This window comes from Diorhabda sublineata, chromosome 2 (genome assembly GCF_026230105.1).
Source record: "Diorhabda sublineata isolate icDioSubl1.1 chromosome 2, icDioSubl1.1, whole genome shotgun sequence".
In the NCBI taxonomy this organism is placed as follows: Eukaryota; Metazoa; Arthropoda; class Insecta; order Coleoptera; family Chrysomelidae; genus Diorhabda; species Diorhabda sublineata.
The window spans coordinates 33,482,339-33,499,103 of NC_079475.1; the positions used below are offsets into that span (position 1 = coordinate 33,482,339).

Below are 16,765 nucleotides of genomic sequence, written 5' to 3' on the forward strand. Positions count from 1 at the left end.
GAAAACATGTCCATTCGACCAAGGTTAATCCTAAGTAAGCTATTACAAAAAGAAACAAAATGTACTATTTGTAATAATGCTTAGGCACAAAATTTTCAATTGTAAAAAATTTCAATCTCTGTCTGCAAACGAAAGGATAAATTTTATAAAAGATAAGAAACATTGCACAATATGCTTAAATAATCATGAAGGCAAATGTAAATTGAATTTTAAGTGTGGTAAGTGTGGAAAAAATCATAACACTATTCTACATCTGGATAATAACGAAAATACAAGGCGAAATAGTCAGATTTTATTCGGAGATGAAGTCTTGTTACCTACAATTAAAGTAAAGTTAAAAACACAGTCTGGTAATTTTTTGAATGCTTATGCATTAGCTGACTCAGGAAGTCAAACTTCTTCCATTACAAAAAAATTAATTAAAAGGCTGTGTTTTCCAACTTTCCAACTTAAAAATTTTCTATGTTACGTTGGCTTCATTCAAAATAACAGAGGCAGCTAATTTAGAATTATTTGCACAAGAAAAAAATTATAGCCTAACCACAAAATTTGCCCTTGTGTACAAACTCACAAGCAATTTGCCAAAACTCAAAGCTTTCGTATTGCGAGATATTGAATGTTGTTGCCTTATCTAATGATTTACAGCTTTTCTTGGAATACCGCTGTCATGAGTCTTCAAAATCCAGTATGTCGCTTAAAGTAACGTATTTCAACGAAAAACCTCTATTTCTTGCTGCCAAAATAAGACTATCATACTTATTTCGAACGCAAATTCTGTCATTTGTCCTAATGAGTCTTTTAGTGGTCCGGGTCCCACGATAAAAACGAGTGTCCATGCATTGTGATAAGAGTAGGAAATAATCTTATGAGGGTGTTATCGCCGCTAAAAACGCGGAATTCTTTGTCAGAAGAATCCATAATATATTCTTTATCGTTTTCTACAGTGCTTTTCAGATAAAAGTATCCACCTTTAATAACTTTTGTAATACAGGTATTTAGAAAAAATCCAAAAACACGTCAATTTATGTTGGAAGGGGCAAGCATTATGGCATATTTAAACTTACTGGAAAAGTCACTCCCTCACCCCCAGCAGCATCCCCTTTATTTTTTTAAATTACTTGTCATATTTTTTATGTAAAATTTGGATACTCCTCTTTGAGCTGATTTCAAAAATGTATAATACTTGTAGGTTAAAGTGGTTAGTTTATGAGATAAACTATTTTTCTTTTAAGAGCACAAATTTTACTTATTATTTACTTTCACCTTATTCGCCTGTACTAAAATGGGTTGTACAACAGTTTAAACTCTTTAATCTTTTTAACTGTGCTATGTATTATGAAGTTACAATAAGTGTTCAAAATGAGTACCATTCACTTCCATACAATGGTATAATCTATTTTGAAATGCCTCTCTGACATTGCTTAATACGGCTGGATTTAATTGTCGACATTCATTTTCTATCCTCTCTCGTAAATCATCCAGAGATTCTGATTGGGTAGCATAAACTTTTGTTTTTAAATACCCCCATAAAAAGAAGTCTAGGGGTGTTAAATTCGGTGACCTAGGTGGCCACTCCATCATCTGCCCCCTTCTACCTATCCAACGAGCGGGGAATGTTTCGTTTAAAAATTGTCGGACAGGCATAGCATAGTGTGGGGGAGCTCCGTCTTGTTGAAATACCAGTAAATCTTCGGAAAGGTTATCATCATTTTCTATTATTGTTGTAATACGTGGGTCAACCCTTTCCCTGAGTAACTCAAGATATGATTCACCATTTAAATTTCCGTTGATGAAGAAAGGTCCGACAATGTGGTCACCTAGGATACCACACCAAACGTTTAACTTTTGGGGATGTTGTGTATGGAATTCACGCATAATATGTGGATCACTTTCAGCCCAATATCTACAATTATGCCTATTTACTAAGCCATTTAATGAGCATGAGCATTCATCAGAAAAGCAAATATTGTTTAACAATTGTGGATTGTTATTGATAATTTGCGTCATTGATTCGCAAAACTCTAGACGACGATCAAAATCATCTTCATTCAACTCGTGCACCAACTTAACTTTGTATGGGTGGTACTTGAATTTATGTAGAACTCGGAAAACTGTAGAAGATGAAACACCGATCGCTCTACTTATTGTTGACAACGATTGGGGTTGTTGAGCCTCTAAGCTGACTTGCCCTAAAATTGCCACTTGGATTGCTTCGTTATTTACGAGTCCCTCTCGCTTATGCACTTTATTGCAAACAGACCCTGTTGTGGTAAATTTCTCCATCAGTTGAATTACATACTTATGAGTTGCAAGTCTTCCGTCATGTAATTCGTTAAATATTCTAGCAGCAGCTCTTGCACAATTATTATTTTGGTAGTATAAACCTACAATTTCAATTCTTTCAAAGAGTAAACCATTTCAGAGAAACAAAATAAATAATGTATCAAATTACACTATCAATAGTGACTACAAATTCTAGTTGACGATGTCAAACTTTAATAAAAAGTAGAGTTTTTTGTTGTTTGGATTTTTTAAGTAGAATAAATAGCACAGTTAAAAAGATTAAAGAGTTTGAACTGTTGTACAACCCATTTTAGTACAGGCAAATAAGGTGAAAGTAAATAAATAATAAGTAAAATTTGTGCTCTTAAAAGAAAAATTGTTTATCTCATAAACTAACCACTTTAACCTGCAAGTATTATACATTTCTGAAATCAGCTCAAAGAGGAGTATCCAAATTTTACATAAAAAATATGAAAAGTAATTTAAAAAAATAAAGGGGATGCTGCTAGGGGTGAGGGGATGGCTTTTCCAGTAAGTTTAAATAAGCCATAATGCTTGCCCCTTCCAACATACAATGACGTGTTTTTGTATTTTTTCTAAATACCAGTATTACAAAAGTTATTAAAGGTGGATACTTTTATCTGAAAAGCACTGTATAATAAACTACACTCTTCAGCCAGACCTCGTTTAGTTTCACGCTCATGGTAAGTGCAGAAATCAGCAATATTTGTCTTTTAGTCGTGAATACAAAATACGTAAGGCCATATTTTTCTTAAATAAAACATTCCTTGAACTGGGATCTTAGGAATTGGCAAACTTGGCATATAATCAAATATGATGGCTGACACAATACAAAAATTACTTTTGTTCATTTAGACTTTTTAGAAGGCTTAAGATGCATCATTTTTCCGCCACTCTCTTCATGGACTTTTTATTTGTGTTCGAGTTCTTCACGAGTCGAGCAAACGTCTACTTGTAGCCGAACAAATCTGTAGTCATGATTATTATTAAAATATTTTCTATAATAATCGTATTTGACGCATTGATATTGGAGGTATTTTTTCCTAAAACATTTATGCATTATTTTGATGTGTTTTATACATGTTTGCTGATATAAGATTGTTTTAGGAGATATGAGCGGATATGTTCATCAATGAACGCAATTGCTTCTTCACCTTGATTACAATGTTTCTCTAGTTCATTTTTAGGTAGTTTTCTCTCCGATTTGAGCGAGATAAGACTAAAAATAGCCTCACTATTCATAGCATATAAAATAGAGAGAGAATAATAGTATACATGAATTTTTTAAGTGGTGACGATTAACCTTTAAGTCTTCAATAAGACTAATCAAATATACGTCTTCTTCATTTTTCGATCATCTGTTTTTCTTCAATACCAAACTGCTGAGTGCAGTTCTTATTCACAAACACAGTCACATCACTATTGGATTTAGCTGACACTGATCTTCCAGTACTTGTATTTACATAAGATTGACCAAGTAGACACTGTGACTCCTGCTTTTCTTTTTGGTACAAACGTGAATTTTTTACACTTCTTTTTCTCTTTTTCGGAGTCTCATGTTTAAACTCATTATTAAATGAGTCGTTACAGCTGGTCATTAGTCATATTCAAACTATAACTATGAAATGAACAATTGATTAGATAAATATTCACCAACCATGTCTCAAATAAAACTAAAATGGCGGCTAACCTAAAGCGTCGTGTTTTATATATCGAAAAAAGCTGGCAAAAAAGATACTACTTTGTTTGAATAGCTCTTATTCCTTACGTCAAATTCACAATTAATGCTGTGTGTAGAATAGAAAAAAAATTTTAAAAAGTGGACACGTGGCCAAATGACGTTCATTTCTTTTTTCAAATTGGTGGTTCAATTATGACGCAAATAACTTTGAATATCATACATTAAGTAAGTATTCGAAATTTTAGTTAAATTAACATTTACATTCACATTGAATGTTTTTAAAAGTAACCATCTTTCAAAATTGTTTTACAGTAAACAATACCAGTGTTATTGACACTGAATAATGAGAGGTCAAGAACTTCCTTTCTTAGCATTATAAAATTGTCCATTGTTATGAACGTTTTTTATTCAAATTGGAGTATTTATCATTTCGGAAATAATTTATTTAAATATATTATCGGAATAATCAATTTCGATATAAAATTGATAAATACATGTAGAATGAGCAGTTTTTTATTGGGAACGTGACAAGGAAACACCAAAGTGGACTTCAATATATTTCCGAGCTTTCGAATACTTATGTATTCATCGTCTGGGAAATAGTTAATTAAGATTTTCGGTGATTTTTGATAATGTTAATGCAATCATTTTCATGCTGATGTAATGACAATAAAAATCTATACACATAAATTCTCCATTTGCTTGATTGAAATAATTGAATTCCATTTTTTGATCACTTTCTCCCATAAGATCGTTATTTTGTTAATTTTATTTTATTTTGTGATTCTTATTAAATTAGAATTCAACATTTGGCAGTTACGTGCATCTTTATACACCTCATAAAAATCACCTCCATCATGACATATTTGCTCACTTATGTATCTTTGAAACTAACATGATAGCATAGCATATCAAGCATAGACATAGTACTACTCTAAAGTTAACAGAACTTTTCAATAAAGAAAGTATATGAACTGAACTGCGCAGTCTAGAATTTCTAGCGCTCTTCGGAAATTATGATCTAAAGTTAAGTAGATCATGTCCTCAAACCACCTAGTTTATAGGAGTTTCACACAGATAGCCCAAGGTTGAATAATTTTTCTAATAAAAGTTTAGAGCCCTAGATGACTCTGCCTGCATAACTATATATCAAGTGGGCGAGCTTGACACAAAACTGGATTATTTAATGTTTGTATACATTGTAAAGTTTCTCTTGATGATTCATTATCGTTATGTGGCGCTCATGATTTTGTGACCTTTGTATTATGTATAGTGTTAGTTGTTGTTGATTTTTTAAAATGACTTTCAATAAATGTTGTGTATAATGTTACTAGTCTAATAATGTAATACATTTGTTCTCAAATTCTCATAAGGACTCTCAAATACCTGCTATCAACAATATTAAGTTAATTGATATGGTTAATTGGTTATGTTTGTATGCAATATTTTTGAATATATATTTCTTCAAGGCGTATTTTCACGTCATTAATAAATAATATCACGAGTTGTTTAGATTATCATTATAATTTAAGGATTATCATATTGAAATCCAATTTGTCTACATTTCAATTGAGTAAAGAGACAACTGCTCTTACAATAACTTTAATATTTTTCTCCTAACAAGATTACAATTAATAAATTCCAAATTCATTATTTTTTTTAATAGTAGTTTAAAAAATTTCATCTTCTGTGATACTATATCTTGAAAATGTGTCATTTTGAGAAATATTATAAACAAAACCATATATTTGGAAGTTTATTAATTATAAGGTAGCAGTATAACTACCTCAATTAATTTAAATAACATGCCATTGATAAATTCAAATTCGCCGGTTTTTTACCTACCTCATATTAGTAGTTCAAGTTCAGTCCCATAGTCGACGTCAATTTGCTTAGAACAAGTAACATTGTCGCGATCCATTTAAGTATAGGTGATCTGTGATCATATCATATGATTATGACTAGATTAATTCGATCGTTTTCCGAATAGCAATGAACGTGATGCGAGTTAGCTTCCAAATATTTAGATCATGATCCGGTTAATCCGATCATAGTTTCCGAAAAGTCCTACTATGTCCATACTAGCAACGTATGAATGAAAGGAAATAAGAACAAATAAATAAGCAAGGCAATATATCTCAAAACTAGGCGCAAGTTTATATTGATAAAAAAATATGTCAACCTTCATATGTTAAGTTAGGTTAGTACAGACAACCTCGATCTAGATTCCAAACCTCAATCTATCTTTGAAATTTACCAGCCATACAATAAATTATACAATAAGGATATATTCAGCTATCACCACTTTTAATTGGTCCGATAAACAAGTATCATACCATTAAAAATAAAAATTTTGGATAATTATCAATTCAAAATGTACTTTTGTATATTTGTACCTCATAATTATAGTCAATATCAAGAGCAAGATCTGATTTTGGTGATTTATGGGTCCAAAGGATACTTGAAGTAATTAAAAAGTATAATTAAATTGTTAATTCCACATTTATTAGACGGTAAACATTTTAGCTATGAATTTGAACCACATTTTAGCACCAAGAATGTTGAGTAAAAGTATCCCGCACAGCTACTTGCAAAGTATGTTTTTTTGTTGTATAGTATAATTGCCAGTTCTCATCCCCCATCTATCTATGGAGCTTGCACTAGTAGAGACTTTATTGTCCGTTAGTGGGTCAAAGAATGTTCTCTCTTGATTTTGAAATTATCGTGTTATCATAACTTGATGAATTTCATTAAGGATCAAGCCAAATAATTCACACATAACAATTACAGATAAAAAATGGGAAAACCACTTTATAAATTTTTAAAATGGCAAAATAGGAACAATGATAAGGCATCTATCACAATATTAGGCGTTTTGTTAAATATGTTAATTATTCCCAGACTAATATTGGCTAGGTAAGTTTTGTATACTTCAAAATTTTTTATTATTATTTCCGAATTATCAGAAATTGATTGTTTACAATTTGAAATAACTATACTCAAATTTTGGCGAAGTTCAAGTAAATATGTCTACTGGCGAACAATGTAACTCCTATTCTCGGACGCATATTTGTTCCTAATATTGGCAATAATCCTGGACCTAATCTACGGCCCCCTTTGAATAGTTCAGTTGGAAAATCATGATATTCTATTTTATTTTTTTATAGACTATTTCTTACAGAAGTTTCTCATAAAATTTGCAAAATATTTTAGTTTTATTTTTCTTTAGCTGGTGATATTGATACTTTCAAATTCCTCTTCATTCATTTTAGCATTTTTTTTAATGCTAAATTTCGAAATGTTATCTATCTTCTTTGTGTTTCTTTAGTTATGATGTCCAAAAACATATCATCGAGCAAGCCTGATTAAGCCATTCGAATATTTACTAGAATAATTTGGAACTAATCTCTAAAGCCGCGTCCACACTATGTCGATGTAGACGTGTCGATCGACATTTGTCGAGTCGAATGTAACCCGAATGAAGTGCATTTTTATTTTCAGTCGAATGGAAATAATTACCAAGTTTGGACCTGTTGAGCGTGATAATAAAGTTTTAAATCATTAGTTTTGTTAAAACCTGTGTGCGCAACGGGAGAAGTGGTTCTATAATTGTGTTTTACCAAAGTTAATTGTTTTATCAAAATGAATTTCACAGAAGAACAAACATTAAATTTTATTGATATGTACAGAGACCGCCCTCAACTCTGGGACTCTACAAATGAAGAGTACAAAAACAAAAACAAAAGGCACGATTTACACGGCACAGCACTCAACTACTCACAATCGACTGATGAAATACGTTCACACAGCAGTTTATGTGTGGACGAGACGAATGTCGCCTATGTCGTTCGACCTTGTCGATCGGCATAGTGTGGACGCGGCTTAATGTATTTAGCAACTCCTTAATGGTAATTGTTCCTAAGTAGACAAACTATCGGTTTATTTTCATCATTAGTTCGCACTATTAATTTTGACACTATTTTGATTACTATTTTATTCTGTTAATTATTTTTACTACTTTGTTCCAAATATCACAGTAGGGATTCAACCGACTATTGTTCAATTGTTTGTAACATTCCATTCGGTTTGGTACATTAGTCACTTCTGATACATTTATTATCTTCCAGTTTTCAGGAAATTAATTTGTTATCGACTCCATGCATAAACTTCGAAATGTATTTAAAAACATCCTCTACGTATCTAATGAATTTTTCGAACAAGCTCGGGCAATTAACGACCCAGCGTATTGTAGAAACTAGAATTGAAAACTCCGAAAGATAAAAATGACTGAATCTTTAAATCTATAACACCGTAGTATAATACCCATGTGATTCATTTTTTCAGAAAGGCTTTGTTATATTTTCATTTTCTTATCTTTCTTTATGTAGTATTTTGTGAGCACATATATTTTTATTAGTCAAGTTAGAAATTTAGTTATTTCAGTCCTTTACCATGCTTCTATCGCAACGACATTCCCATAAGGGAATTTTTGGTAGTTTTCATGACAAGCTTGATACTAGTCTTGTGACTACCATAAGTGGGAAAGAAAATTTCGTATCTATGGGGCGTCGTTGTCTGAAAGGATGCTTTCTTGATTTATCATAACATCACAATGAAAGGATGTGTCACATGGGCACTGGAGCATTGTGTTATAGATCTACAGGTCCAGTTATCTATGGGTTGGAGTTTTTAATTTCAGTTATGGCGTTTCTACATTACGCTTGGTTCATTAATTGCCCAAGCTTGCTAGAAAATCCATAAGATAGGTAGAGGACGATTTACAATACATTCCGAGATTTTATTGCATTTTTCGAATGGAGTGGGAGGTCGATAACAAATGAATTTCTACTAAAACTTAAATGTTAGAATAAATAAATCAGAAGTAAATACATTGCCACGATTCGTGAATAAAGGAATATTCAAAATATAACAAACCAAATGGTGTGTTATACGTTTCCCATTTAGCAGGATTTTTATTGAAGAATTTTTAATGCTTCTTAAAGAAATTCTGTGAAAGTAACAATTTGATTTGAACAGCGAAAGGATACAGTTCTTGCCCAACGCCTCGAAACTATTGATTGCATTGGTTTGGTATTAATATTAACTGATTGCTTCAAGTACGGATTCCGTAATCTTCATCACTGAACTCTGTGTATTGAATCGAACGATAAAGCACAGAAAATTGTTTTTAATTTTAGCAGTGTTAGATATTGCAACTGATAATCAGTATTTGGGAAAGTATCTATTAAAGGTATTATGGACCAGGAAAAGTGCTCAATTCATATAGAATAGAGTATACTCATAGAATTCTGAAATGACAGAAAAATGAAATGAGTATGGACAAAATACAGGTCCACAATTTTTCAATGGAACATTCTTATAGGTCTACTCTACTACTACTACTACTACTACTACTACTACTCTTCCACAATATGGAATATATGAATTTAATATTAGTAATATGAAATAGATTATAGAGTTAGAGAAAAATATATTCTAATGATATTCCTATTTATAGAGATAGATGCAGAGGCCGGAAATTATAGAAAGTGTAGTCTGATAATCAATGAATAATTGATCTAGATGAAAAATAGCAATCAACTATTCTGAAAGGCCTTTTGTCAAATTGGAGACTGTTAAAACAAGTCTGTAAAACAAATATGGTAGTGAAAATAAAGTGAAAAGAGACTAGCCCGATTAGAATATTTTGTGAGAACCTGATAAAGACCTCATCAGTTAAGTCCGCAGCCTGGTAAGGTATAGGTCAGGATAACCTGACAAGAACCTTTTGAGGATGTAACGCAGATCAGTAATGAGGTCCTGATCAGGTTCACGTTGTATCGCCCTTATTAGGATTACCTTATATGGTCCTGATCAGAATTGCCTCATGAGATCCTTATGAAGAATGCCTGATCAGGTTTACTTTACATGGTCCTCATCAGAATTGCCGTGTACTGCTCTAATCACGATTAACTAATATATTCCTGATTAGATTTTCCTTCTGGTTTGTATGGAAGCAGGAGGTTCACGCAAGCAAAAAGTATTTATAAGAATACTATATCACAGAAAATTTAATAAAAGCAATAAACATCACTTCGATAACATTTGCAGAGACGTTCGTTAGATCCGAAAGTTTCTCATATAAACACTGATGAAATAATAGAAGCGATATGTTATATATTATGATGTTATATATATTATGATATTCAAAAATTTCTATTCACGCAAAGAGTGGCTTAGATTGATAACTTCTTTTATATTATTGACGAACTGCCTCTATTGGAGTAGTAGTTTACACTTTAGTTTGATATCCAATTCAACATCCAAATGAATAAGCAATTTATCTAAAAAGAAAATGAGAGTACTGTTGTATTGAGAGATTTCTTTTATGGACATAATCAGGAAGATCTGATGTATAATATTTTATTTTCAATAGGGACCACCTAATGTGATCTTAGTATGGATCTTGTTAGGGTAAGCTGATGAGAAATATTTTTCTTTTCAATAAGGTGATCCTGAAAGGTTTCTTATATGGACATGACCAGAAAATCCCGAAGAGAAATTAATTTATTTTAAATAGGGTTATCCTGATGACCTGATAAGGTTAACCTTATTTTAACCTTATAAGGACAATATGATGTTTCAAGGAAATGAGGGAAAAATTCTAGTCGAAAGAACATGGAACAAGAGATGAACTGGCATGTTATTAAATATCTGGGTATGTCAATGATTATTCTGAAAAAAAATATTTTATTATTACCATTTACCATATTACCAATTTTCACTAATTAGTTTGGACTCTGAATTTCGCGTACTTTTTCCCTTTTGACGAGAATATATAATTCAATAAAAAAAATGATCATTTATTTGATAATATCGCGTGAATTTAAGTAAATTAGTTTTTATTTGAAACAGAAGTAAATCTCAATCAAACTTCAAAGCTTCACTAATAGATGGCGTTAATAGGATCGGAGGCTTACAATTTCAACAAAAGATAACATCACTAATTTCAAAGTGACTTTTAATTGAGAAAAGCGATGAAAAAAGTAACTTTGAACATAGGCTCTATTTTAATTTAGATTGAGTTTTGATTTTACAAATTTCAGAACAATTTTCTATTATCAGTGACGTAAAAGTGAATTTCTCTCAATAAAGCTAAGCTATTACAAAGTGTAAGTTTCCTTCATATTTCTGTACCCATATATTCATAATGTACTTTCCACTTATCGTCAAATTCAATACATAAAGTAGTGAGATTTTTAGAGAAAAAAATTCAGTTAATGTTTCATGGTGTTCATATGCCTTCAATTTAACCAAATGAGATTCAAATTTTTAAATGGTTTTTATTTAGGAAAAAAGTGCATTAGACAAGTGACAATTCCACGTGTTAGAATAATAAGATCGACGCATTTATCATGTTAATTAGGATATATTTATAGTCAATATAGGATAATAGCTCGTACATTTGTTAAGCAAATGATATTAAGTTAAAAGAGAACAATGGCGAGAGTTGAAAATGTTTATTATTTTCATATCGACACTGCGAAGATAATTATTACGTTAACTACGGTTAACTATTACGTTAACTATTACGTTTACTGTGGAGGAAAATGGAAGCACCAACTGGAATCCGACTAGGAAGCTTAATTCTCCAATCTTATAATGAACGATATGATAAATCATATCGAAATAATTGAGGGACTATATTCATTCATTCTGGATGAAATCAGAATTGCCTATTAATTCGAAAAATAATCATAGCAGAGAACTTCACCTATACTGATGTAACCGCTGAATTGCTCAGTATTTCAGTACCTATTACAAAACCCAAACAATAATCATTTTTAATGGATGAATGAAATATAAACTCGTTTTAAAGATCAAAATTATGTCATACGTATGTCTATCTCAGCATACAAAGTACTCCGATTCAAAATAAAATTGATGAAGAACCACGCTTCAACATATCATATAAAATGGTAGAATGTAGTTGAAAAATGCTACGGCATAGCGGCATTATTTCCGGTCTTCCTTTGTGATAATAATGAACACTTTCCTTCGCAACAATTATTTTTAATAAGTTTTCAAGTAAATTATCAAAATATATGAGTATCCAAAGGGCCTTAGCAATTGATAATGTCAGTCAGCTTCCATTTTTATTTATTCAAAAACTAATAAAACCATTCTATTCAGTCTCAAGGAAGAAAGTTATATAAGCAAATTTCGAATGCATACAAGGCTGTTTTTATATCTTTCTGTACGGAGAGACTCGAGGTGTTTTCGCTATTAAGGCTCAATTTTACAAGTGGAATTCAAACCTCAAACGTCTGTTTAAACTACAGATTCCGTTGTTTATACATTTTATAGGTAGCGTTTACTGACAAACTTGGTTTAAACGTTATCGGCGGTCTGGGGATAGTTTATACTTCAGTTGAACGCGAAACTGATGATCCGAACTTAACTTCCCATATTGTTTACGTTTTTACAATATTATAGAGGGTTTTGGTAAAATGATTGAAGATTTGCACGTTATATTTGATGAAATCGTCGATGATGATGAAGAGGTTAGCAATATTTTTGACGCGCCGAGAAAACAAAAAGTGAGTGAATCTTCGAATCATCCCACATTTCTAAATTTGTTGTGGTTCTATCGAAAACATGACCGTTTTTCTTATTTTCATTATTAAATTTCCTTGCTAACTCCTCCCAATGTTTTCCTTCCTCCAAATACAATATCACTGTTTCTCTGTATTTCCTCTCAAGGTTAACCAAAAGCACTCCACTCCATAGAAATAACATAATGTTTTTCACATAACTTGCTCAAACAATTCAACTTGGATATATTTGTGACAATTGGCAGAAAAATGTCTTTTTGACTGTGATCTGTGCATTAGAGCAATTATTTTTATTTTGATCTCCAATTTCACTCAAGGATGGAAAATTGGTCCTAATTGGAAGTTCTCACACCTCATTTACAGCGACGTAAAATATATCAAAATAGTGGTTCAGACGTCAACATTTCATGCAATTATATTCTAAAAAGCTCGTAAGAAAATACAAATTACACTTATTATCATTTTTGAAAGAGTTGAACTACTATTTTGTTAACAAAACCAAATTACTCAATAAACTGAATTGAAAAAGATATTGATTTCATGTTAAGCAAGATCTAAAAGTTCTGCTATGTTTCCCCATTCTTTATTATCATTTATTCTAAGAAATTGTGAAATGGGAAATTATTGAGTCTGAATTGATAATAATTCTATATTTTGTACTCACTCACTGATATCAGATCCTCACAATTTTAAATAACAAATCGTTACACACAATTCAATGGAATAATAAAATTTAACAGTGGTTGAAGGTAATTTATAGTCTTTGAATTACATTATTAACTCAGTTATTAACCTTTAAAAACAACATGAACTTGATATTTACATTTTTTATTGTCTCCTAGCTTTACCGTAATATTTTTGAATTTCATTGGCATTCTGAAGAGTTTAAAAAGATGGGAAGTAACGATGTACATTTTTTTGAATACCAAGACATTTAAAAAAAATTATTGCTGGACTATTTTCTGTTCTGTGCATTAAAATATAAAATAAGGAAAGGGCTTAACATTTTTCCAATTATGAAAAAATATTGTAATATTTGTATTTCGTTTTACCCAATAACTTAAGGGGGCTGATCCCTTTTCCACGCTCATGACAATAAACAATTGATAAAGAATAATTTCAATTATACACAGTATAGTCTATTAGCAAAAATTTAACATTCTCATTCAACTTAATCACATGTTATACAATCACCCTTTTTACTGGACTTTTCATCGACACCATATTTTTCTTCTTCTTCTTCTTACGCTAGGACTAGGTCCTGTATTTTCATCAAGGGTTTGCCAGGAGTAGTTGGGATGCTGAGGACCAGCTTTCATACCACCTTTAGGTGGTCGTCCAGGAGGTCGAGTTGTGTCTGGTTTCTTTTCCTTTGCAATTTTTGCTAACCGTTCATTTGGCATTCTGTCAACATGGTCTCTCCATTCTCTTCTGCGGCTCCTTGTCCATCTTACTACATCCTGAATATCGCACATGTCCCTTATTTCTTCATTTTTCTTCCGATCGAGTAACGTATGTCCTGTTATTGATCTCAGAGTCCGCATTTCTGTTGTTCTTAGGAGCCGTTTAGTGGTTGTGTTCTCCGCTCTAGTTTCTATTGAATATGTCATGACCGGCCTTACGCAAGTTTTATATATTCTAATTTTACATTTTGTGCTCATGTATTTATTTCGCCAAATTAAATCCTGATATTAATGCTGCCTTCGTTGTTTGTGCTTTTACTTCTTTCTTTAGATTTCTATCGCTTGTTATGTTTGTCTCTAGATATTTGAAGGATATCACTTGTTCTACACTCTGATCGTAGATCGCTAGTTTACATCTTCTCGGTTCTTTAGATATTGTCAGAGATTTTGTTTTTTTTTGTGGATACTTGCATGTTGTACGTGTTATTACTTTTATCTCTTTGTCTACCATTCGGTATCCTCTCCCGGCTTGCTTCACTTCGTTGATGATTTCTTCCATTACAATATTGAACAGGATTGGGCTTAGGCTATAACCTTGTCTAATACCAGTTGCCACAGCTATTTTATTGCCTAATTTGTTTTCCGTTCTCACAAAGGTATAATTATCGATGTTAAGTTTTTCGATAACTCTTATTATATTGGGGTGAACGTTCCTTTTTTTTAGTAGAGTTATAACATCAGTTAAGCGTATCCTATCAAACGCTTGGATGAGATCAATGAAGCGCATAAAGGCTGTCTTATTAAACTCTATGGCTTTTTCAGTTATTTGGCGCATTATAAATATAGCATCTATAGCAGATCTGTTGTTTCTGAAACCTTGCTGTTCTTCACATATCCCGGTAGACATTACTTCTTGTGCTAAGATTTTAGTGAATAGTTTCAGAACCGTACTCATCAGGCTAATGCCTCGAAAATTTTGGGGATCGGTTTTTTCTCCCTTTCTGAAAATCGGTATCAGAATACTTTCTTTCCATTCAGATAGTACATTTTTGACCTCTAGTATTTTATTGAAGAGGGATTGTAGTTCATCATACAGTTTGTCGCCTCCATATTTGATCATTTCGTTTGTTATTTCGTCGATGCCTGGGGCTTTTCTGTTCTTTATCTTGGCTATCATTTGTTGTTGTATTTTATGCAGGGAGAAAAACCTATTTTGTATTCCATTGATATTTTCATCTTCGTAGGGTAATTCCTGTGCTGATACGTTAGCTTGTGTTGAACTATAAAGTTTTTCAAAATGTCTTTCCCATTCGTCTGCCATGATTTTTGTATTTTGTATGTATTCGTTTATTGGTTTTCTCCTATCCCTCAGAAGATTTCACATTTTTTTCTGTCCCCCATATAAGTCATGTTCCATATCATTCGAAAACTTCTCCCAGTGATCTCTTTTAACTTTTCGAATATTTTCGTTGACTCTATTTCTTACAGCTTTATAGTCATTATACGTTGTTGCATTGGATCTGTATTGCATGTACGATTTTCTTTTCTCTTCGGCTAGGATCTTGACTTCTTTTCAAAACCACGGTTTTGTATTTGTTCTTCCCCCTTTTTTTATAGTCCTTCTTCCACAGGCTTCTTCTGCTGCTTGTAGTATATTAGTTCTTAGTTTTGTCCATGCTGTTTCGATGTCATCTGTCTCTTGGATATTATTAGCAGCAATTTTCTCTCCGAGCCTTTGTTGATAAAGGTATTTTGTCGAGTCGTCTGATAGGAATTCTATATTCAATTTGCTTACTTCTTCGATAGGTTAGTTACAAGAACGTTGAATGATTGTTCGCATTTTTGCCATTATAAGCTGGTGGTTTGTTCCTGCATTTGCAGAAGTTAGAGATCTATTAGAGATCCATATTTTTCAATCTAATTAAAGATAAGTCATAAAATATCATAAAGTAGAACAAGAAAACTCGAATAATCAACATTTACACATGAAATCAATAAAAATGCTGTAAGTTCTGGTAAAAAAATACGAATTAAAAAAATTCATGATACATATCAAGTTTGTGCTCGCCACAAAATGATTTATTCTATTCAAAATGGTAAAAATTCAAATTTTAACTGAGTTCATCGATGAGAAAGTTATATTATTGTAGAAACACACTATTTAAGTAGAGATAAGTAATGTATACAGGGTATCCCGGTACAGCAAAAAAAATCGGGATTGAGTAGATGACGTTAAAATAATGCCATGAAATGGAAGAAATTTTCTTATAAGACCTCTCGTGTGTACAAGTGTGAGATATCCACTTCGAACATTCTTATAGTTTTTTTCTATCCTTATTTAATAAGCTGGAGGCTAAACAACTGAATTTTTCTACATTTTTTTCTTTTGTAACTAACAAGATGTTGGACAGTATATAGTTCAATTAGAAATATTTGATCTTATTTTAATATCTTCTTTATGTATTTTCAATAAATAATTAATATTTATGATAATTTCTTACAGATTGTCTCTCTATGGCCAACAGTTTCCTTGCCATGTTCAACGATCTAAAAATCCTCGTATCTCCCAAGCCATAAATTTTATCGAGTTAAGCAAATATTGCCTTGTTGAAAAATCGATTGAAAAATTCATTTTCCCTATCTTTAGATTGTACAGGTCATCCCTGTAACAATTACAGATTGTTAATAATTTGGCAAGAGCCTGGCCTCTGGCCTTCGGAGTACTGTTCTCTTATTATTCTCCTCCTATTATTTATTTTTAT

The 16,765-nt window shown here is 31.8% G+C and overlaps 1 protein-coding gene across 2 annotated transcripts in view; it reads right to left on the bottom strand.

The window, feature by feature from the left end:
• LOC130453171 (fatty acid synthase-like) overlaps window positions 1-13,311 on the bottom strand; it is a 56,748-nt gene extending 43,437 nt beyond the window's left edge. The window contains exon 1 of one of the 2 annotated variants that reach the window (XM_056792781.1): window positions 5,831-6,029. In XM_056792781.1, coding sequence (XP_056648759.1) covers window positions 5,831-5,835 — 5 coding nt within the window. In that variant the 5' untranslated portion in view covers window positions 5,836-6,029. Of the gene's footprint in view, window positions 1-5,830; window positions 6,030-13,264 lie in introns of those variants that run through there. The other variant, XM_056792782.1, reaches the window with a different exon arrangement.
• Between the last annotated feature and the right edge of the window lie 3,454 nt (window positions 13,312-16,765).